The following is a 25,000-nucleotide window of genomic DNA, read 5'->3' on the forward strand; positions in this document are numbered from 1 at the left end:
GAGTAGTAAACTTTTGTTTTCATGTGAACTATGCCTCTAAGTCTTTATACTGGAATTCAGAAGTGTTTTGGAATGGACTGCCACAAGAAACTGGCCCTAAATCTGTCCTTAAACCACTAACTGTGTTAGTAGACCACTGGTATGGTACTTTTGCACTCATTTCACACATATAAGCCACCACAGCATCCATAACCTTAACTGATCCTTGCTAATTCCACTTGTTTTGGCCCACAGTTAAGGGTTTCAGTGTTGAGTTGAGATGTTTACTACAGTAATTACAAGCATAATAAAGGTTTAATCCCAGCGAGCAACCGGTGTAATAAGACTTTACTATTTGCTTGAATTTACAGTCAGAATTATTAGCCCCCTGTATATTTTTGTTCCCCAATTTCTGTTTAGCGAAAAGAAGATTTTTTTTTAACACATTTCTTAACATAATAGTTTTAATAACTCAATTCTAATAACTGATTTCTTTCATCTTTGCCATGAAGACAGTTAGGGGTGTTACGGATCACGGTTGATCCGTGATTCGTACTGATCGCAACCCACGGTTCGGAACACGCGTGACCCACGGATTAATAACAATATATATATATATATATATATGTGCATTAATCCTAAATTTGTAACGATCGCAGAGAGATCGCCTCTCACATCATTCAAATCACATATATGAAAGCATTTAGGGCTTTCTGTAAAATATAATGATGACGGAAGAAGTTCCGGTAGGTTATTCGGGATGTGGTGGGTTTCTTAGGTGTTTTCTGTCACTGCTTGTTTAGCTTGCATTAATGCATTAAGTGTAAGCTGCACGATTAATCATTAAAAGATCGAGATCTCAACACCCACGCAACATAAATTATTAATGATGGGGATTTACGTTGTGTTTATTAATCTTAAAATATTCAGTCTTTAGTCTTTTGAGTTAGTTATGAAGTTACAAACAGTCAAATAACACAAAAGTACTTGGATAACAGTTTATAGTTTATATAAAAGCACTGATGTTTATGGTAAAGATTAAAATCACCATCATATGCATTTATCGACGCTCAAATGCAGCAATTGTATTATTTAACCAATAGGTGGCGACAACCAGCCATCAAAAATAAGCCACTGAATAGTTCTTCAAAAATGAGTCGTCTAGCAATGAAACATGAAGTTTTATAAGTGATTAACTGAACCATTTATTGAAAATGAGACTAAATATACATTTAAATTTACATTTTATGCTAAATATACACTTTATATATTTAGCGTTATCAGCAACAGTAGTAGTAACAGTGATTTATTTTTTTTCCACAGTATTGAATATTTTACAATTTATTTTTATTCAGCTAATTAGTTCTTCATTTTATTGTTGATAAAATTACAGCTTCTAAGTTCTGTTTGTTAAAACCAAAAGTGTCTTGCAGTGCTGTTTTTGTAATAAATGGAAAGCACATTACTCTTGTCTCCTCCCCTTTTGGCTAATCCGAAAAATGGTCCGATCCGTGCCTCAAAAACTATAATGTGATCCGAACCGTGAGATTTGTTATCCATTACATCACTAAAGACAGTACATAATATTTTACTAAATATTTTTCAAGATACTAGTAGCTTAAAGTGACATTAAAGGGTTAATTAGGCTAATTATGCATGTTATAGTATAAGAATGGTTTGTTCTAAAAAAAATATTATCAGAATTACTGTTAAAATTTCTTTGCTCTATTGAATATCACAAATATTTGAACAACAATATACATATCTCAAAAGCACTAATAATTTTGATTTCAACTGGATATATTGTGCAGCCCGTCTTAGCATGCTATATGTTGGCAGTTAACAAATCGCTAGGCTTTGGAAAAGGCTGTGATATCTTGTGTTTGCTCTGCTTATGCTTGACGCTCGGTGCACGGTGTGGTGTGTGTTTGTGTGTCTTCATCTGTTTAGCAAGCGAACGCAGGGCATCGAGAATACCAAAGATGGCCCCTGTCCATTTGGACATTTCCTTCACCAATAGCTTCACCAGAGGAGGTGAGTGGGCCTCCATTCTTCATTTCCCTTGACCCCAAGGACATATTTAGCGTCGAACAAATTCCCCATCTTTCATCGGATATCTTTAGTTGGCTGTCTTCTGTCTTGATATCTCATTATCTGGGTTTTGTCACAGACCACAACTCTTCCCACACACATACACACACACACACATACTCATGCTGCTTTGACTTTGGCTCGTTTAAAATTATTTTTTTTTATTTGCGGTGATGATTCTGCTGAACTTGAGAATATTTGTTGCCACAATCCTCCAAAGTGCACAGTATGTTTCATGAAATCCAAAAAGCAAGCCATGTAGATATTCATCATTTTAAGTACATGATGAATGACTGTTTAGATCTTGAAGTGGTGTAGAAGTATTCACCCCCTCGATAAGGTCAACATCTGCACAGTACTTTTAAAGGTGCAGTATGTAAGTTTGACACCCAGTGGTTGAACTAGGTATTGCACACCTGGTTCAACACACAAAAGCGCAGGTAACCAGATTGACAATCAACAGGACCGAGCCTGACTTTCAAGCCTAAAGGCTGATTTAATTCGTGTTCCTAATAAAAGCAACGGCACCCGATAGAAGGAATATTTTCCATATTAATAAGAGTTTTGGTTCCAACCAACACCTTAAATCGATATACTGGAAATGGCTTCTGTTTCCTGCAGCTGAACAACAGACAACTGACAATGATCACCTCAAGTACATCTTGTGTGCTTTATTCAGTGTTAAATGCTAATAATGTGAGTTTGAATGCTATTTTACATGACATTTATTGTCATATACTGAAAGCAGCAGCAGATAATTCACCTCAGATTATAAATAAAATAAACCATTTGAAATTGAACTTTAGAACTGTGACTCAAAACCAACACATATCAGTGGTTCAGCATCTACATTTAATAATCTTAAAGAGGTTTAATATGTATTAACTAGATTATAAACCTTACCATTTCATTGGAGTGCAGTAAGTGCACTATTTTGTGCTTCTGAATGGCTGTATTTAAATATCTGTCGTGTTTCGTCAGGTGCCAAATTGCTCATCACTGCAAATCTCATCACATAGCGTGTTGTTAGGACGCAGGGTTACAATGTAACCTGCTCACCAAATGTTTACGTTCTTAATATTTATAATATTTGCTAATTAATAACCTCATGTGAATCTCTGAATCTGCATCTCATTTCGGAGTCTGCTACTCTCCACCCGAGGTCGCATTTCAGTCACAGACTCATGCTTTCAGAGCATTTCTTAATGAATGAATGAAATATTCTGTTTTCCATCAAGGCAATCCGGGGTGCTGAAATATAATTGGCTAAACTGGCATTGAACCCAAAAGAACCAAACCAAAGACAGCCGTTCCGGCACGTTACTCACATTTTCAAAGCAGAATATCTGACTTCAGCATTGTTTTTCAGATAAACAAAAATGTTCACTTGACAAGTTTCTTAAATACCTGCAAACATATTATGGTATTTTAATGCTTTAGAAGAGTCAAAAACTTATAAACAGCACCTTTAATTAAGATATTACAAGCTGTAATCATGTCTTGATTTTTTTATTTTTGTTGTTTTTTGTGTGTTATGCGAAGATTATGAAATAGATCCAATTTAAGGCCATGACCTTCCAATTCAGCAGGCGGCAGTTGACCAGCATTTGGCGTCCAGATAGAGTCTGTTTTGTTAGTTTTTACAGTGTGTTTCTCATATCAGCAGCAGTTTGGTTTTTTTTAGCTTAGAGTTTTTGTCTTGTTTCTAATGTAAATTTCTAAAAAAAAATAATTAAATGAAGAAGCATTTTCTAGACAAGCAAAATTAATGGTTTGTTTTCAGAAATTATAAGTGAAAATGAAGTGAGTAAAGATGACGGAAAAGACAGCGTTTTCAGTTTTAGGTTAACCTTTTTTTTAATAGATACAGTTTTAATCAGAATTATTAAACCCCCTGAATTATTAGCGCCCCTATTTATTATTTTCTTCCCAATTTCTGTTTAACGGAGAGAAAAAAAATTTAAACACATTACTAAACACAATAGTTTTAATAACTCATTTCTAATAACTGATTTATTTTATCTTTGCCATGATGACAGTACATAATATTTGACTAGATATTTTTCAAGACACTTTTATACAGCTTAAAGTGACATTTAAAGGCTTAACTAGGTTAATTAGGTTAACTAGGCAGGTTAGGGTAATTAGGCGAGTTATTGTATAATGATGGTTTATTCTGTAGACTATCGAAAAAAATAGCCTAGAGGGGCTAATAATATTGACCTTAAAATAGATTTAAAAAATTAAAAAATGCTTTTATTCTAAAATAAAACAAATAAGACAAATAAAATAAAACAAATAAGACTTTCTCCAGAAGAAAAAATATTATCAGACATACTTTGAAAATTTCCTTGCTCTGTTGAACATCATTTACGAAATATTTAAAAAAGAAAAAAAGCAAAGGGGGTTTAATAATTCTGATTCCAACTGTATTTATACCCCATTATGTAATCTTGTTTTTGTTTTTGCCGAACATGCCTTGTTCTGAACATCAAGTCTTATCGTAAAATACTTTGTCAGGTCATGATGTGACCAGTTCTTGGAAAAACGATTCATAGTTTGAAGAGAGGCTGAGTATAAGATGCTTAAGTCTCACTCGATGTCATGATTCAGTGATTTATTCATGTCGTATTTCTCCAAATCTGGGTTATAGATAGAATAGACTTTTTTGTTTTGCTTCACCACAGGCAAATATATCCCAGCAGGTGCTGGCTAAGACAATTCCCATCATGTGTCTCGACAGAAATGTGGAACTGATTTTTCATTTCCTTTTTCTTTGTGCATGTGTGTTTTCAGTTGTAGTGTTTAAGTCAACATCATAATTACTCATACATACAGTTTATATAAATCCTTAAGTATTAACTCGTTTTCGTTGACTCGTTCGTATTTCATTGACTCGTTTGTAGCTCATGTTACATGATTGATGTGTCAAATCGGGCCAACTGAGCAAACAAAGCCGAATGGGTTTCGTTTTTCTTGGATTGAACCACCCAGAACACATTAGCATTGTAGAAACAGCCAAGTACCACTCCTTTTTTTGTTTAGCTTTCCTGAAAATGTAGTTTACCATCTTCTGTTCTTCACACATTCATCACATTGACATAACTTCCCTGTCAAACCTTCATGTAAATCATCTTCTGTCTTCATCGATGCTCCGTCTTTGCATAATGCTTCAGTTTCACACATCAGTTCAGGTCGACCAGTGTTGAATTTTGCCTGCATGATGACCAAAAAGCAGACTTGGCATTGGTATAAATGTACAAAGTGATTTTATTCACAAGGAAAAACATCTTAAATCTAACTAAAGTGCCAGCTTTTATGTTTCAAATAGCCTTTGTGAAAGTAAATGTCAAAGCATGGGGGATATAATTTCCCATTATTTTTTGTGTGACAGATCTGACCTGTACTTATTAATTTGTATTAATTTGAAACAAATTATCATACTAAATGGGTAAATCCTTGCTGTCAAATAGGTCAAATCTAGTGGCTTTAAGTTTTCTCGTTCCACAAAAGGAAACTGGAATTTTCCACATGCAAAGAGTAAACAAAGCAAGATTTAGTACCATTTTCATACTATTTTTAACCAAAGACCCTTTAAGGCAAGTCATTTCACTCGGCGGCCATCTTTGAAAGGCCTCTCGTATGCTCGGGCATCCTGTTTAAATGGGGAAACATCAAATTCTCCAAAACTACTTGCCAAGATTCCAATTACATTACATATTATGAATAACCAATCAAATTAGACAGCAACTGTCTATTTAGTTTAATTTCTTAATGTTCGTATCCCACAAAATCTGCAGAAACTCATGTCTAGCCCAAGCCCCTCCCCCGGACAATTGTCATGCTATAGCGATCGCTGATTGGCTCCTGTACTAGAAGGTGGGTTTTATTCGCCATATAGCGATCGCAGATTGGCTCCTGTACTAGAAGGCGGGGCTTTATTCGCCATATTGACTGTTACACTTTTCCCCATTCAAAAGTAAACGAGTGACACGTCTTGTGTATTCTATAGTCTTTGTTGTAACTCGCCACGAAGGGATTCGCACGTGCAAATATGTCTGATAGTCTAATAATCCAAACCATTTGCAAATATTTAAGAAATGTAGAGGTTTCAGCCGGCCTCTTTGTGTTCCTTCTTGACTTGAATAGTTTACTTGCTACAGCACGTCACTTTAGTTTTTGTTCTGATTCGTTGCTCTTTCAGCTGACACTCAATGCTAAGTCTATTTGCTGAATTGGGCCATCGAGCTTCAAATTTAACCTGATGAGATTTCAACAGAGCAAACCAACTAGCTGGACAGGCGCTGTCCGATGCACCAATGAAGCCAAATGGCCAACCATCTGCTTGGTATGTTCCGGCCTTTAAAGAAAAGATCTGAAACATGGATAAAAAAGACGTATTAAAATACTAATTGGAAATGAGGGAAATGTTTCTCCCTCCTCTCCAATCAGGCAAAACGCTGAATCTTTAATTCCAGGTGTAAAAATCAGCCGTCTCGCTGGTCTCATTGAGCTAATGACTGTACTATCTGTCTTCAGAAAGGGGGTGTTCGCTGCATGTGTGTGAATTTTGTTTTCTGTTTTTTATTTCCTGTTTCTCCGTGCCGCCGCCAACTCCTGCACCCTTAATCTACCAGTACTCGGGTACAGGGATAAACTATTCACTCACTCAAACCAAAAAGCTTCAGCTAAGGGAAGAATTCACAATCAAGGTATAGTTTCCGTTTTACTCATTCACACTAACCCAATCCATACTTGACTGACCTTTTCTCAGCATCTCTTTGACCTCCATTCATATAACCACATCAAGGTTGCCAGCAGCATTATTCTGCTCTCCATCAGTGTTTGTAGTGTGTTTGTAGTTCATATACACTGAAAACATATTCATTGGATTTACTACATTTTTTAAGGGTGGTTGCAAACAATTTATATGGGTTTAAACAAACAAATTAGGTTGAAGATGGTGTCATGGTGGTGCAGTGGGTAGCGCTGTCACTAGTTCGAGCCCTGGCTGGATCAGTTGGCATTTCTGTGTGGAGTTTGCATGTTCTCCCCGTATTGGCGTGGGTTTCCTCCGGGTGCTCCAGTTTCCCCCACAGTCCAAAGACACATGTTAGGTCAATTGGGTAAGCTAAATTGTCTGTAGTGTATATGTGTGTATGTCCTGGTCCTCCAGGTTGGGGGTTTGAGCAACCCACCTCGTAAACACTAGATGTTAAGAAACACCAGTATGGTGCGGCTAAATATCAACTTTGATATAAATGGTCCTGGGAGAAAGTACGTAAATTAAGTTGAAGGATACTAAATTTAATTAGTTTGTTAAAATTCAACCCATATAAATTGTTTGCAAGCACTTAGGCCCAATCCCAATTCTATTTTTGTACCCCTACCCCTTCCTCTTCCTCTTGGCCCTTACAACTGAGGGTTAAGGGGAAGGGCTTCAAAATTTACCCCTAAGAATTGGGACAGCACTACAGCACCTGCACACGTCATCAAATGCCATCGTGATCTCTTGCTTCATATGAGATCAGACGACCGGGACTGCTGTAGTTATTCCAGTTGGGTTATTTTTTGGTATTTATCTTCAGGAAATCACTAAAGGCATATATTATGTTATCATAATAATCTAATGTGGCAATAAGATCGTAACTGTACTGGGCATTTACACAGTGGCCATATTCATCTATGTAAACTCACCAAAACCAAAATTAACATTATAGCAGACACTGTAAAAAGCTCATTCCCAGCCACTAGACTTATCTGACAGGGTATTCGAGTGTCAGAATGCTGTGGAACTGCTGTACAGGAGTTATTATTAGGGATTTTTTTTAAGCATTTCTTTTAAAGCATGACAGTAAAACATGAATGCGGTTATGAATATATTAAAACATGTGTTTGTTTGGCGTAAAAATTCATAATAATGACAAAAAATACTAATTTGTGGATCTCCTTCCTCCCGGTTCAGCAATGCTGCCGTTGTGGCTGGTGTATTCTGGGAGATTTTCTTACCCCTTGGTTTCGAGTGTGGTCCTGAAAAATCTTCGTTCGAAGGGCTTTTCACCCCTTCCCCTTAGCCCTACGCCTTCGAGCTAAAGAGAATTGGGACACCCCTACCCCTTGGCGTGCACGCTCAAAATGAGGGGTAGGTGTAAGGGGAAGGGCTAAGGGGTAGAATTGGGATTGGGCCTTACTCTACCTTAAAAAATGTAGTAAATCCAATGAATCGTTCAGTGTACTGCCAGGATTATAGTATGTAGTCCATGACTGAAATGAAGCAGTGGGCTGAAATTCAAGTTTCAGGAAGTCACAACTGGACAAATATTGAAAGACATGTCAGTAAACTATATGATTATGTGCTCTGGCACAAAAATGGCACTAATGGTGTAAACTATCAAAATATTACTTATTATTGTTAGTAGTAGTATTAGTATTAGTACTAAATTATTATTAGTATTAGTATTATTAGTATTATTAGTAGTAGTAGTATTAAATAGTTATTATTATTATTATAATAATTATTATTATTATTACATAATAATAATAATAATTATTATTATTATTATTATTAAATAATAATAATTATTATTATTAGTAGTAGTAGTAGTAGTATTAGGATTAGGATTATTATTACATTATTATTAATTATTATTAGTAGTAGTAGTATTAAATTATTAGTAGTATTAGTATTAAATTATTATCAATAATAATACATATTAATATTATTATTAAATTATTATTGTTATTAGCAGTAGTAGTATTCAATTATTATTAGTATTAGTATTATTATTATTATTAAATTATTTATTATTATTATAATTATTATTATTATTATTGTCATCATTATTATAACTATTATTACTACTATTAAATTCTTCTTATTATTATTAAATTATTATTTATTATTAGTATTAGTAGTAGTAGTTGTCATGGATTGGTCAGGCTCTCACGACCCCCACTCACGAAGATCACCATCACCTGACTTCTAATGAGCACACAGCTGCATCACATTCACGAGCACCAGATAAAAGCACAGCACTCCAGTCGCTCATTGTCCGGGCTCGTCTCGACGAAAGCGGACAACTGAGCGACCACTCAGCGTAGTCATCCTCAGCTAAAACAAACGATTTACTTACCTGTTCTCTTTGTATTCCTCCTAGTCTTCCTGGTCCTCCCGAATCGTCCTGTCTTCCAGTCCTTCCAAGTCTGTGTCATCCTCTGTCAGCTGTATCTGGTGTGTGCTGTCCATCCTCGTGTATTCCTGTTACCCAGCCACGGAGGAAAAGACCCCAACATCATTCCTGATCCTCCTGGCTATCCTTCATGTGCTCCTTGTTGTCATTTAATAAACACCCTAACGTTTCCTTACCTCTGTCTCCTGTCCGCTTCATAACAGAAGCCCGGACCCATAACGACGACAACATGAGCACCCCCGATCACCTTCAAGAGCTGGTGGACCAGTTGAAGCGGATTCTACAGCCACCAGCTCCACTTTCCAACGCACCACCAGCACCGAGCACTTCCGCCTCCACAGTTTCTTCTTCGGCCCTTCCTTCCAGTCCCATGGCCCGACCAGCGCCCTACTCAGGCGGAGCGGGGGAGTGCAATGGTTTTCTGTTACAATGTTCCCTCATATTCGAAATGCAACCTTCTCTATATCCCACAGATAAGTCGAAGATCGCCTACATCGTATCTCTACTCTCTGGACCTGCACTTAAATGGGCTGAGACGATCTGGAACCAAGCCGGGCCGGTCATGAATTCCATCACTACCTTCACGGAGTATTTCAAAGAGGTGTTTGGACGTTCTGATGGGGAAGTAGCCGCTGGAGAGCAGCTGTATCATCTAAAGCAAGGTACTCTATCTACACAGGAATATGCTCTCCGGTTTCGCACTCTAGCAGCTGCAAGTGGATGGAATGAGAGATCGTTGTTGACCACGTACCGGCTCGGCTTGGAACCCACTCTCCGAATCCAACTGGCCACATTAGATGATACAATGGGTCTGGAGAGATTCATCCAACATTCTCTCCGATGTTCCGATCGTCTCCGTTCCTATCAACAGGACACCATCACCCCCTCGTCTGCACTCCTCCAATCGCCTGAGTCAACAGCCTCTCCAGAACCAGAACCCATGATAATAGAGTCTGGAAGACTGACATCAGCGGAACGACAGAGGAGGCTGACCCGGGGTCTGTGTCTATACTGCGGTGTCAGTGGACACACCCGTATGGAGTGTCCCCTTCGTCCCATTCGGACTTCAGTGAGTGTATTCAGTACGAATATTGAACAATGTAAACCACTTACTACCACCGTACAAATAACTACTGCCTCTATTTCTCTCCTTGTCACAGCCCTCATCGACTCCGGGTCAGCAGGGAACTTCATCTCCCAATCCCTCTGTCGTCAACTCCACCTCCGTACTGAGGCGTCCTCGCATATATACCAGATACAACCGATAACCCAGTGCACTCGATCTTCGACCCGTATCCATCGACAATGCGAAGACATCCTTCTTCAAGTGGGGTTGTTACATCAAGAGAGGATTCAATTTCTGGTTCTGGAGGGTGCAAATATGGACATCATTCTAGGGCGCCCGTGGCTGGTGAAGCACGATCCCATCATCTCTTGGGGCACAGGAGAGATAAAGAAATGGGGATCTGGATGTACACCTGCCTGTTTTCCAAATCTCCCTCTTCAAGGTCGGAACCCCATTTCTTTGTTTGCAACATCGGTCGAGAGCCCTCCTGAGAAGCAGTCTATCCACATTCCTAAGGAGTACAGCTCCTTTCATGATGTCTTCTGCCCCAAGAGAGCTTCCCAGCTACCGCCGCATCGGCCATGGGACTGCGCGATCGACCTAGTTCCAGATGCCCAGTTGCCAAGAGGTAGGATCTACCCGCTCTCGCTTCCAGAGAATCAGGCAATGGAAGATTACATAAGGGAGGCTCTGAGTCAGGGGTACATACGTCACTCAAAATCACCAGCCGCCTCAAGCTTCTTCTTTGTGGCCAAGAAGGACGGAGGGCTGCGTCCATGCATCGACTACAGGGTCCTAAATAACGGTACAGTAAAATACCGATATCCCCTTCCTCTGGTACCAGCCGCTTTGGAACAGCTCCGAGAAGCTAAAGTCTTCACTAAATTGGACCTCCGCAGCGCGTATAATCTGATAAGAATACGTGAGGGGGACCAATGGAAGACAGCATTCGTGACCCCTACTGGCCACTATGAATATGAGGTCATGCCTTACGGTCTGGTCAACGCCCCCTCCGTATTCCAAAACTTCATTCATGAAGTCCTCCGGGAGTTTCTTCACCACTGTGTAATAGTGTACATAGATGACATCCTCATTTACTCCCGGAGTGAGGCCGAACATCGCCAACACGTTGCGGAGGTCCTACACACATTGAGAGAACATCACCTCTACCTCAAAGCGGAGAAATGCTCATTCCACCAGAAGTCGATTCATTTCTTGGGATACATCATTGACCAAACCGGTATACGTATGGATGGGAAGAAAATTGAGGCTGTTCTATCCTGGTCAGAACCCACTTCCATTAAGGAGCTCCAGAGGTTTCTTGGGTTTGCTAACTTTTATAGACGGTTTATCAAGGACTACAGCAGGATTACATCACCTCTCACTAATCTCCTCAAGGGTAAACCCAAAGGACTGGAGTGGACCAAAGAAGCAGCCGCAGCCTTCCGCCTTCTTAAGAAGGAGTTCACAAGGGCCCCACTCCTGACTCATCCTGACCCAAATCTTCCTTTCGTGGTGGAAGTGGACGCATCCACCACCGGCGTCGGGGCAGTATTATCTCAACATCATGATACACCGCCCCGACTGCATCCCTGTGCCTATTTCTCTCGGAAGTTGAGCCCGGCGGAGCAGAATTACAGCATAGGAGACAGGGAGCTTCTAGCAATCAAGCTAGCCTTGGAGGAGTGGCGTCACTGGTTGGAGGGAGCCAAACATCCGTTCCAGGTGATCACAGATCACAAAAACCTCCAATACATCAAAGAGGCCAAGAGACTATGTCCACGTCAAGCCAGATGGTCACTTTTCTTCTCACGTTTTGATTTCTCCATTTCATATCGTCCAGGACCCAAGAATCTAAGAGCAGACGCTCTCTCTCGTTTACACGAGCATCACGATCATGAAGAACTCCCAACGAAGATTCTTCCCGAACACATCTCCATTTGTCCGATCACCTGGAACGCTCCTCCAGTCGTTGCCACTCCGGAAGCCCCTGCTCCGCCGGGATGCCCTCCTCATCGGCAGTTCATACCACCTGAACACCGGGTAGATCTGATCCACTCCTTACATACCTCGCTAGGCACTGGACATCCAGGGATCAACAATACTCTCTCGCTAGTATCCCAACGATTCTGGTGGCCAAACATGGCAAGGGATGTGAGGCAATATGTTCAGGGCTGTAAGGACTGTGCCCAATCCAAGAGCCCACGTCATCTACCCGCTGGAAAGCTCCATCCCTTGCCGATTCCGAACCGTCCCTGGTCACACCTAGGAGTGGACTTTATCACTGACCTCCCTTCGTCAGAAGGTAATACCTGTATTCTAGTCATAGTAGATAGATTCTCAAAGTTTGTCAAACTAATCCCTCTGAAAGGTCTTCCCACAGCCTTTGAAACTGCCGACAATATCTTTAATCAAGTCTTCAGGTCATTTGGTATTCCAGAAGATATTGTGTCGGACAGAGGTCCACAGTTCATCTCACGTCTATGGAAAGCCTTCTTCAAGCTCCTAGGTGTGGCCGTCAGCCTCTCTTCTGGATATCATCCCCAAACCAACGGGCAGACAGAGAGGAAGATTCAGGAGGTGGGACGGTTCCTGAGGACCTTCTGCAGTGGTCACCAGAACTCCTGGAGCCAGTATTTGGGCTGGGCAGAATATGCCCAAAATTCACTGCGGCAACCCTCCACCGGACTCACGCCATTCCAGTGCGTCCTGGGCTTCCAACCACCGCTCTTTCCCTGGGATGGCGAACCATCTGATGTCCCCGCAGTGGATCACTGGTTCCGGGAGAGCGAGAGAGTCTGGGACGAGGCTCATCAACATCTGCAGAGGGCAGTCCGTCGAAGCAAGGTAACCGCCGATAGGAGAAGGTCTGAAGAACCCAGATACACACCCGGACAAAAGGTGTGGCTATCCACCCGGGACATACGCATGCGACTGCCCTCTCGCAAGTTAAGTCCCCGATTTGTTGGTCCCTTCACCATCGTGGAACAGGTTAACCCCGTCACCTACAAACTACAATTACCCTCTCACTACCGTATTCACCCTACATTCCACGTATCACTCCTGAAACCCTATCACGATCCTGTTCTTCCCTCCACAGAGCCTGACCACGAAGAGGAACCCCCTCCTCCACTGCTCCTAGAAGAAGGAGCCGTCTACGCAGTGAAGGAGATCTTGCGTTCCCGACGTCGTGGTGGCCAGTTGGAGTACCTGGTGGACTGGGAAGGGTACGGCCCCGAAGAAAGGACATGGGTTCCCAGAGCTGATATTCTCGATCCTAGTCTCATGGTGGAGTTTCATGAGAGCCACCCTGAGTTCCCAGCGCCTAGAGGCAGAGGGAGACCACCACGGCGTCGGAGGTGTCGGCCCTCAGGAGCGGGCCCTGGGGAGGGGGGTACTGTCATGGATTGGTCAGGCTCTCACGACCCCCACTCACGAAGATCACCATCACCTGACTTCTAATGAGCACACAGCTGCATCACATTCACGAGCACCAGATAAAAGCACAGCACTCCAGTCGCTCATTGTCCGGGCTCGTCTCGACGAAAGCGGACAACTGAGCGACCACTCAGCGTAGTCATCCTCAGCTAAAACAAACGATTTACTTACCTGTTCTCTTTGTATTCCTCCTAGTCTTCCTGGTCCTCCCGAATCGTCCTGTCTTCCAGTCCTTCCAAGTCTGTGTCATCCTCTGTCAGCTGTATCTGGTGTGTGCTGTCCATCCTCGTGTATTCCTGTTACCCAGCCACGGAGGAAAAGACCCCAACATCATTCCTGATCCTCCTGGCTATCCTTCATGTGCTCCTTGTTGTCATTTAATAAACACCCTAACGTTTCCTTACCTCTGTCTCCTGTCCGCTTCATAACAGTAGTAGTAGTAGAAGTAGTATAAAATTATTATTATTATTAGTATTAGTATTATTAGTATTAGTATTATTATGAAATTATTTATTATTATTATTATTATTATTAATATTAATAATAATAATAAAATTATTATTATTATTATTGTCATCACTATTATAATTATTATTACTATTATTAAATTCTTCTTATTATTATTCAATTATTATTTATTATTATTATTAGTAGTAGTAGTAGTAGTAGTAGTAGTAGTAGTAAATTATTTGTAGTATTATTAGTATTAGTATTGTTATTAATAATAATAATATTATTATTATTATTATTATTATTATTATTATTATTAAATGGGCATTAGCAAATATACAATATGTACATTACTGGTCAAGAATTTGGAATATTTAAGATCCAAGGCTGCATTTGTTTGCTAATAAAAACATTAATACTGTAAAATTATCATTTTGACTAATTGTGGTTTATTTGAATGCCTTTTAAAGTGTTGTTTAAATTTCAGCATCATTACTCCAGTTTTTAGCGATCTTTGAGAAATCATATTAACATGCTGATTTGGTCGATTTTCGATGTGCAATTAATGCTATTAACAAACTATTAACTAAGACTTTTAGCTCAATAAACTACTAATTAGCTGCTTATTAATAGTTAAAATAAGATCAAGTTTTTTATAATAGTTAATATCTTAATAAGATGCAGGTAATAATCAGCCAGTAGTGAATGTTACTTAAACTAAAATGATACCATTTGTTATTATTAGTGTCATAAATAATTTACCACAGTTGATGCATAATATTTATGTTCTGTTTATTATCTATTAATCAAACAAATTTGCAGTTTTCAACATTTGATAGTTACAATTGCAAGACATTGAGCAATAATTGATAATAAACAAGCACAAAATCAGCATATTAGAATACATTTTTGGTTTGTTTTGCAGAATTTTAAGCATTATTATCAAATGTTATAATATTTTGCTGTATTTTTTTAGATGGTTCCACAAATACATTTTTACGAGACTTATTTCAAAAGCACATAATTATAAATAATTTTTTTCCTCTTTTTTGGCAGATTTTATAGTTGTTTTAAGCTAGCCATTAAGGCAAAGTACTCTCAGCTCCATTTAGCACATCAGCAGATTCAGTCTCGTCCTCGATATTAGTTATGATGGTTTGTTTTCCTAAAGCTATTTTTGTAATACTGCCTAACCTATGTACACACACACACACACACACACACACACACACACACATTCGTATCCCTCTCTCTCTCTTTCTCTCTGTCTGAAGGTGTGTGGGCTAGTTTGCGCTCCAGCAGCAGATTCATCCAGCATCCCGTTGTAGCCGACGTGGGCGCGCGGTTGGCTGGCAAGGATCTGGCGCCCCCTACAGGCATCGAGAACCTGCAGGCTCAGCTCCTAAAGCATCAAGCCGCTCTCTACATCTTTGGCGAAAAGTCTCACTTTAGGGTAAACACACACGTTACACTTGGGAGATTTGATGTTATGCGTAAAAAAGTGAATAAATAAAAAGGCCAAACTAAGTGTCCGCTTCTAAAATGCCTTGTTATGTGTGTGTTGAAGTGTACTAGGTCATATCACCCTCAAAATACTTGGACGGTGTTCTCTCTAGTGCATAATAAATTCATGACTAGATAAGGACCTCTTAAAAGCCTTGATTTATTAACTCAGTTGAAATGTTTTGGCAGAAACTATATTACATTTGGATACCTAAAGGAACTGCTTTTAGCTTATTGATAATGTCTTTCAATGTAAAAATGAAAACCAGTGGTTGGGATAAATCATCATAGTGGCTGACAGTTAAGTAAACTCTTAAGTTATTTGGCTGGTCTTTGTATATAAACTGTCTGTTTTGAGTTTTCTTATTGCCTATGAAGTGGAAATTTAATTTCATTCATATTAGTTTTATTATTTTATGCTCTTGGATAGAATGTAATAAAAACTTCTCTTTTTTTGTAGATACTAACTTTTGACTTGTATATCCAGAGGCTTGAAGGGATAGTTCACCCAAAAATGACAATTCTGTCATCATCGATTCAAAAACAGAACAAAAAAGTAGATATTTTGAAGAATGTGGGGAACCTGTAACCATTGACATCCATAGTAGGAAAAACTAATTTTATGGAAGTCAATGGTTTCCAACATTCTTCAAAATATCTACTTTTGTGTTCAACAGAATAAAAAAATACTCACACTCCCGGAGGCTTAATGGGATATTTCACCCAAAAATCTAAATTCTGTCATCATTTACTCATCCTTGACTTGATTGTTCAAAAAGTTTGAGTTTTCTTTTGAACACAAAAGTAGACATTTTAAAGAATGTTAGAAACCATTGACTTCCATAAAATGTGTTTTTTCTACTATGGATGTCAATGGTTACAGGTTTCCAACATTTTTCAAAATATCTACTTTTTGTTCACTGTTGTTAACTGTTTTGTTCGTTGTTGTTTACTGTTTTGTTGACTGTTGTTTACTTTTTTGTTTAGTGTTTTGTTCAATGTTGTTTACATTTTAGTTCGCTGTTGTTAATTTTTAATGTAACTTTTGACATCCATAGTAGGAAAAACAAATACTGTGGAAGTCAATGGTTTCCAACATTCTTCAAAATATTTACTTTGGTGTTCAACAGAACAATAAAAATCAAACTGGTTTGGAACAAGTCAAGGTTGTGTAAATGATCGAATTTCATTTTTGGGTGAACTATCCCTTTAATTCAAATATGTGTTTCTATGCTGATTTTTCCAGAGATTTAATTTCATTCATATTAGTCAAATAGTTGGTCTGCTTAAATTTATGCTCTTGGATAGAATGTAATGAAAGCGTCTCTCTTTTTTGTAGATACTAACTTTTGACTTGTATATCCAGAGGCTTGAAGGGATAGTTCACCCAAAAATGACAATTCTGTCATCATTGATTCAAAAACAGAACAAAAAAGTACATATTTTGAAGCATGTGGGGAACCTGTAACCATTGACATCCATAGTAGGAAAAACAAATACTATGGAAGTCAATGGTTTTCAACATTCTTCAAAATATCTACTTTTGTGTTCAACAGAACAAAAAGGACTCATGCTCCCAGAGGCTTAATGGGATAGTTTATCCAAAAATGAAAATCCTGTCATCATTTACTCATCCTTGACTTGATTGTTCAAAAAATTTGAGTTTTCTGTTGAACACAAAAGTAGATATTTTGAAGAATGTTGGAAACCATTGACTTCCATAGTATTTGTTTTTTCTACTATGGATGTCAATGGTTACAGGTTTCCAACATTTTTCAAAATGTCTACTTTTTGTTCACTGTTGTTAACTGTTTTGTTGACTGTTGTTTACTTTTTTGTTTACTGTTTTGTTGACTGTTGTTTACTTTTTAATGTAACTATTGACATCCATAGTAGGAAAAACAAATATTGTGGAATGGTTTCTAACATTCTTCAAAATATCTACTTTTGTGTTCAACAGAACAATAAAACTCAAACTGGTTTGGAACAAGTCAAGGTTGCGTAAATGATCGAATTTTCATTTTTGGGTGAACTATCCCTTTAATTCAAATATGTGTTTCTATGCTCTGATTTTTCCAGAAATTTAATTTCATTTATATTAGTCGAATACTTGGTCTGCTTAAATTTATGCTCTTGGATAAAATGTAATTAATTCTTTTTTTGTAGATACAATTTTTTGACTCGTATTCCCAGAGGCCTAATGGGATAGTTCACCCAAAAATGACAATTCTGTCATCGTTTACTCACCCTTGACTTAATTGCTCAAAAGCAGTTTGAGTTTTCTGTTTTGAAGAATGTTGGAAACCTGTAACCATTGGCATTCATGGTATTTGTTTTTCCTACCATGGAAGTCAATGGTTTTCAACATTCTTCAAAATATTCACTGAACAAAACAGTAAAAGATGGTGAACAAAAAATTTGATACTTTGAAGATTGTTGGAAACCATTGACTTCTATAGTATTCTACTATGGATGTCAATGGTTACAAGATTCCAACATTTTTCAAAATATCTACTTTCTTGCTGACTGTTGTTTACGGTTTTGTTCTTTGTTGTTTACTTTTTAATGTAACCATTAGCATCCGTAGTAAGAAAAAACAAATACTATGGATGTCAGTGGTTTCCAACATTCTTCAAAATATCTACTTTTGTGTTCAACAGAGCAAAAAAAAAAGTCAAACAGGTTTGGAACATGTCAAGGTTGTGTAAATTATAGAATTTTCATTTATAGATGGACTATTCCTTTGATTCAAATATGTGTTTCTATGCTTAGATTTTCCAGAAATTGAACACCGCTAAACTAACAATTTATACCAAATGCTTTTCCATGGCAGGGCTTAAAACTGGACCCAGCGCTGAATTGTGAGCTGGTGCCGGTGGAGTTTGCAGACACAAGACAGGTGAAAGCCTCCTTCAAGAAGCTTCTGAGGGCATGTGCACCCAGCGCCATGTCTTCAGACACAGAAGACTCCTTCCTGAAGGCTCTGGAGGAGAGCGAGTGGATGCTACAGGTTAGCGTGACGTTTATCACATACAGCTTCTACATCATCCGGTAAAACTTTCCTTATAGGGATGTTCACCTTTATAATCAAAGCTATGATCAGTCTCAAAACCCATTATTGATTCAATTCCATAGCATGATCTTTGAACGCACATTCCTCAAACATCTGCACGTTCACCTTAGTGTGACTCAGTGGCCTATATATTGCAAATCCACCGGCAGGGATGTGAAGAAAACAGAAACACACTGGTCTGTGTGAATTTGACCCTGCCCTCCTCAAAACCAGTCACCCCTGGGAAAAACTGCACAACACAAAGATGGGAAAATGGCACAGCGCAATTATAGCAAAACAAAGTCGCTTACTATGCTAAAAGCCATGCACTCACAAAACCTCTTGGCCTTACGCTGCACCGTGTCTCAGACTCTAGAACAATATTATCTTGAAGGATCCTGGCCCAGACACTCTGAGAGCTCTTAGTCAGCAGAGCGCATTACAATAAATGTACAGGAATTGCTAAACTTAGAATGTGTTTTTCTCTCTGTATGTGTGTGTATGTGTGTGTGTGTTTAACAGATACATAAGCTGCTGCAGCTGGCTCTGGTGGCGGTGGAGTTGCTGGACAGTGGATCATCTGTACTAGTTAGTCTGGAGGAGGGCTGGGACATCACCACTCAGGTTTATTTTTATATCCTAATGCTTTTGCTTATCATGTGATACAGAAATTATTAATAATGTGTATAGGGTTTGTTCACCCAAAAATGAAAAATACCTTAAATGAGTAACACTTTAATTTATGGTAGCGTAGTTACACATGTTCCATGCACTTACTATAGTAATTACAATGAATTATGCACAATTACATGTAACTAACCCACATTCTAACCCCAACCATATAGGAAGTACATGGAATTACCTAATATTACTCACCTTACAAAATTATAACCACATTCTGTTATTATTACTTATCCTCATGTTGTCCCAATCCCCTGAGACCTTCGTTCATCTTTGGAGCACAAATTAAGATATTTTAGATGAAATCCAGGAGCTCTCTGACCCTCCATAGACAACAATGGTCCTGAGTTTAAAGTCAGTTCAAAGCCCAGAAAAGGAACCAAAAACATCGTCAGAACATTCAGATATTAATCATCCTGTTTGTAGGGTTAGTTCACCCAAAATGTAATTTGTTGGTAACACTTTAATTTAAGGCGACATTACACATGTTCCATGCACTTACTATAGTAGTTACAATGAATTATGCATAATTACATGTAACTAACCCATATTCATACCCTAACCATATAGAAAGTACATGTAATATTACTCAATATTTACACTGTAACTACGTCACCTTACAAAATTATAACCAGACTCTGTTATTAATTACTTATCCTCATGTTGTCCCAATCCCCTGAGACCTTCGTTCATCTTTGGAGCACAAATTAAGATATTTTAGATGAAATCCAGGAGCTCTCTGACCCTCCATAGACAGCAATGGTTCTGAGTTCAAAGTCAGTTCAAAGCCCAGAAAAGGAACCAAAAACATCGTCAGAACATTCAGATATTAATCATCCTGTTTGTTGGTTTAGTTCACCCAAAATAAAGTTTCTTTGTAACACTTTAATTTAAAGTGACGTAGTTACAAATGTTATATGCACTTACTATAGTAATTACAATGAATTATGCGTAATTACACGTAACTAACCCATATTCTAACCTTAACCATAGAGAAAGTACATGTAACATTACTCAATATTTACACTGTAACTACATCACCTTAAAATAAAATGTAACCAAATTCTGTCATTAATTGCTCACCCTTGTGTCGTCCCAATCCCCTGAGACCTTCGTTCATATTTGGAACGCAAATTAAGATATTTTAGATGAAATCCAGGAGCTCTCTGACCCTCAAAGTCAGTTCAAAGTCCAGAAAAGGAACCAAAAACATCGTCAGAACATTCAGATATTAATCATCCTGTTTGTTGGTTTAGTTCACCCAAAATGTAGTTTCTTGGTAACACTTTAATTTAAGGCGACGTAGTTACACATGTTCCATGCACTTACTGTAGTAATTACAATGAATTATGCATAATTACACGTACCTAACCCATATTCCAACCTTAACCATAGAGAAAGTACATGTAGTATTACTCAATATTTACACTGTAACTACGTCACCTTAAAATAAATTGTAACCAGATTCTGTCATTAATTGCTTACTCTTGTGTTGTGCCAATCCCCTGAGACCTTCGTTCATCTTTGGAACGCAAATTAAGATATTTTAGATGAAATCCAGGAGCTCTCTGACCCTCAAAGTCAGTTCAAAGTCCAGAAAAGGAACCAAAAACATCGTCAGAACATTCAGATATTAATCATCCTGTTTGTTGGTTTAGTTCACCCAAAATGTAGTTTCTTGGTAACACTTTAATTTAAGGCGACATTACACATGTTCCATGCACTTACTATAGCAATTACAATGAATTATGCATAATTACATGTAACTAACCCACATTCTAACCCCAACCATATAGGAAGTACATGTAATTACCTAATATTACTCAATATTTACACTGTAACAAGGTCACCTTACAAAATTGTAACCAAATTCTGTTATTAATTACTTATCCTCATGTTGTCCCAATTCCCTGAGACCTTCGTTTATCTTTGGAGCACAAATTAAGATATTTTAGATGAAATCCAGGAGCTCTCTGACCCTCCATAGACAGCAATGGTCCTAAGTTCAAAGTCAGTTCAAGGTCCAGAAAAGGAGCCAAAAACATCGTCAGAACATTCAGATATTAATCATCCTGTTTGTAGGGTTAGTTCACCCAAAATGTAGTTTCTTTGTAACACTTTAATTTAAGGCGACGTAGTTACACATGTTCCATGCTCTTACTATAGTAATTACAATGAATTATGCATAATTACACGTGCCTAACCCATATTCTAACCTTAACCATAGAGAAAGTACATGTAATATTACTCAATATTTACACTGTAACTACATCACCTTAAAATAAAATGTAACCAAATTCTGTCATTAATTGCTCACTCTTGTGTCGTCCCAATCCCCTGAGACCTTCGTTCATCTTTGGAACACAAATTAAGATATTTTAGATGAAATCCAGGAGCTCTCTGACCCTCAAAGTCAGTTCAAAGTCCAGAAAAGGAACCAAAAACATCGTCAGAACATTCAGATATTAATCATCCTGTTTGTTGGTTTAGTTCACCCAAAATGTAGTTTCTTGGTAACACTTTAATTTAAGGCGACATTACACATGTTCCATGCACTTACTATAGCAATTACAATGAATTATGCATAATTACATGTAACTAACCCACATTCTAACCCCAACCATATAGGAAGTACATGTAATTACCTAATATTACTCAATATTTACACTGTAACTAGGTCACCTTAAAATAAATTGTAACCAAACTCTGTTATTAATTACTTATCCTCATGTTGTCCCAATCCCCTGAGACCTTCGTTCATCTTTGTAGCACAAAATAAGATATTTTAGATGAAATCCAGGAGCTCTCTGACCCTCCATAGACAGCAATGGTTCTGAGTTCAAAGTCAGTTCAAAGCCCAGAAAAGGAACCAAAAACATCGTTAGAACATTCAGATATTAATCATCCTGTTTGTTGGTTTAGTTCACCCAAAATAAAGTTTCTTTGTAACACTTTAATTTAAGGTGACGTAGTTACAAATGTTCTATGCACTTACTATAGTAATTACAATGAATTATGCATAATTACACGTACCTAACCCATATTCTAACCTTAACCATAGAGAAAGTACATGTAATATTACTCAATGTTTACACTGTAACTACATCACCTTAAAATAAATTGTAACCAAATTCTGTCATTAATTGCTCACCCTTGTGTCGTCCCAATCCCCTGAGACCTTCGTTCATCTTTAGAACACAAATTAAGTTATTTTAGATGAAATCCAGGAGCTCTCTGACCCTCAAAGTCAGTTCAAGGTCCAGAAAAGGAACCAAAAACATTGTCAGAACATTCAGATATTAATCATCCTGTTTGTTGGTTTAGTTCACCCAAAATGTAGTTTCTTGGTAACACTTTAATTTAAGGCGACGTAGTTACACATGTTCCATGCACTTACTATAGTAATAAGAATGAGTTGTGCATAATTACACGTAACTAATTACAAGTAATTGCTTAATATTACTCAATAGTTACCCTGTAACTACGTCACCTTAAAATAAATTTTAACCAAATTCTGTCATTAATTGCTCACCCTTGTGTCGTCTCAATTCCCTGAGACCTTTGTTCATCTTTGGAACACATATGAAGATATTTTAGATGAAATCCAGGAGCTCTCTGTCCGTTCAAATACAGCAATGGTCAAAGCTGTCTCAAAGTCCAGAAAAGAAACCAAAAACGTTGTAAAAGCATTCAGTGCGACTTCATTGGTTCAACTGCAATTATATGAAGCTTCAGAAACACTTGTGTTCTATAGATGTGCGCTAAAAAAGCAACTTTGGTTACATATAGTCATTTAGCACAGTGGTCCCCAACCACTGGGCCATGAACTGGTACCGGTCCATAGATCAGTTAGTACCAGGCTGTACAAGAAATCATTAATTATTTCCGTTTTATTTATTATCTGAGTCTGAACGATCTTTTTATGTTGAAAAATCTTTTATTTTGAAAAATGACTGTATTCTCTCGCTTACATCTCACTGACATGAGCGCCAAAATTTATCCCACAAGCTAGCCAAATGAGTAAGAAACAGACAGGTGAATCCAGGATGTCTGTGCAAGAAGATCAACAGCTAGAGATCGCAAATAACAGTGGCCTTAAGGGCTTTCACATGTTTTCTTTTCTGCGAGAAAGTTAATTATTTCCAATGGAGGCGCGCGGCTTGCACACCCATATTAGGAGCTCAAGCAGTGCCTTCCAGACACACCTACAGGTAGTTAAAAACATCTAACTTTTCAGAATGTGCGAGCATGCAGCGAGTCACATGTCAAAAACTGACCAATAAGCTTCATACTTTGTATAGAATGTACACCCAAAAACTGCAGTCAGAGCTACAGCAATGTTTTGTTTTGTCAGCTTGTCATCCTCTGAGAAAACTGTTGAGGGTCGTCTAGCAATCTAAATACACTCTTTTACTTTTTTTGAAGAGAAAATAGTGTTTCTACGCACGGTTTTTCAAGCCCACTTACCTAATGTGAAGCACACTTCATAAATGACAGTGTTTTATATAGATATGGAGTGATTGTGAGAAAGTGTCTGGTGCAAATGTGCAAAACTGACAAAGAAAAAGGAGTCAGAGAGATGAAAGTGATTTCTACAGGTGGTTTGTCAAGCCCACTCACCTGTGTGAGGTACACTAAGATTTGCATAATGTTTCGAGGTTGTCATGTGGTGTGTTGGTGGAGGAGAGAAGAGACATTTTTACCAATGTCTTTGACGTCAGTTTAGAGTGTGTGTTTACTATGGACAGTATGATGACTGTGTATTGCGCTTCTGATTCTTAATGGAAATACCTTGTACTTTTTCTGCCTTTAAAAAGGGTCTAGCCTCAGATGTGGAATTGAGGTTGGCAGAAAGCACTGGTTATTTCTATACAATCCCTGCCAGACTGAAGACTCAAACCCACAACCTTTGCCTTACAGTACCAGTCCCTCTTTCTAACCGTTAGGCCACGGCTGCCCTGTAAACTTGAGGGTTATGTATTTTTTTTCTTGTTGTTGTTGTTCATTTTGGTGTTAACAGGTAATATTTTCCATGCATACTTGCTCAGTTAACAGTTATCCTGTGGTCAGTGCCAGAATCGGGCACGTGTCTGAACAAGATTGTTTCTGTTGACCTCTGCTTCTGCCATTCTCTTTGTAGGCCCAATCTGCTCTGTCTAAATAGGCTCCATGTGTCTGGCTCTGTAGGAGAGAACAGAATCACGCTTTTTGTCACGCGGCCATGTTTTCAGTTTTGGAAGGTGTCGTAATATTACTGATTACTTGATTATGTTGTTCTGATAATGCTTAAGATAATTATATTTTATTTAACTCTTGGAAACTCCTGGTTCTAAAGAAAATCCATAGCATTTAGCAGACATTTTTGAAGTGGCGTTCAAATACATTTTTTTCTTGAAGTGTGTTTGCAAAGTTGAACTGTAAGTGTGTGTAAAATGAAAGTAGTATCAGTTGTTACTTCAGTGGTTAAGGTCATCAGAGAAGGAGTCTTTCTGTGAAAGGAAGTATTTTGGGTGAAGTTTGCTAAGCCAAACCATGTTTTTGTTCTTTATC

The 25,000-nt window shown here is 38.2% G+C and overlaps 1 protein-coding gene across 4 annotated transcripts in view; it reads left to right on the forward strand.

Annotated features, from left to right (window-relative positions):
• Positions 1-25,000, forward strand: part of sbf2 (SET binding factor 2) — a 309,070-nt gene that overhangs the window by 251,302 nt on the left and 32,768 nt on the right. Inside the window, exons 29-33 of one of the 4 annotated variants that reach the window (XM_056462363.1) lie at positions 1,930-2,013; positions 6,708-6,782; positions 15,489-15,667; positions 18,551-18,727; positions 19,292-19,393. In XM_056462363.1, coding sequence (XP_056318338.1) covers positions 1,930-2,013; positions 6,708-6,782; positions 15,489-15,667; positions 18,551-18,727; positions 19,292-19,393 — 617 coding nt within the window. The remainder of the gene's footprint in view (positions 1-1,929; positions 2,014-6,707; positions 6,783-15,488; positions 15,668-18,550; positions 18,728-19,291; positions 19,394-25,000) is intronic. The other 3 variants (XM_056462364.1, XM_056462365.1, XM_056462366.1) reach the window with 3 other exon arrangements.

This window comes from Danio aesculapii, chromosome 7 (genome assembly GCF_903798145.1).
Source record: "Danio aesculapii chromosome 7, fDanAes4.1, whole genome shotgun sequence".
NCBI classification, from domain to species: Eukaryota; Metazoa; Chordata; class Actinopteri; order Cypriniformes; family Danionidae; genus Danio; species Danio aesculapii.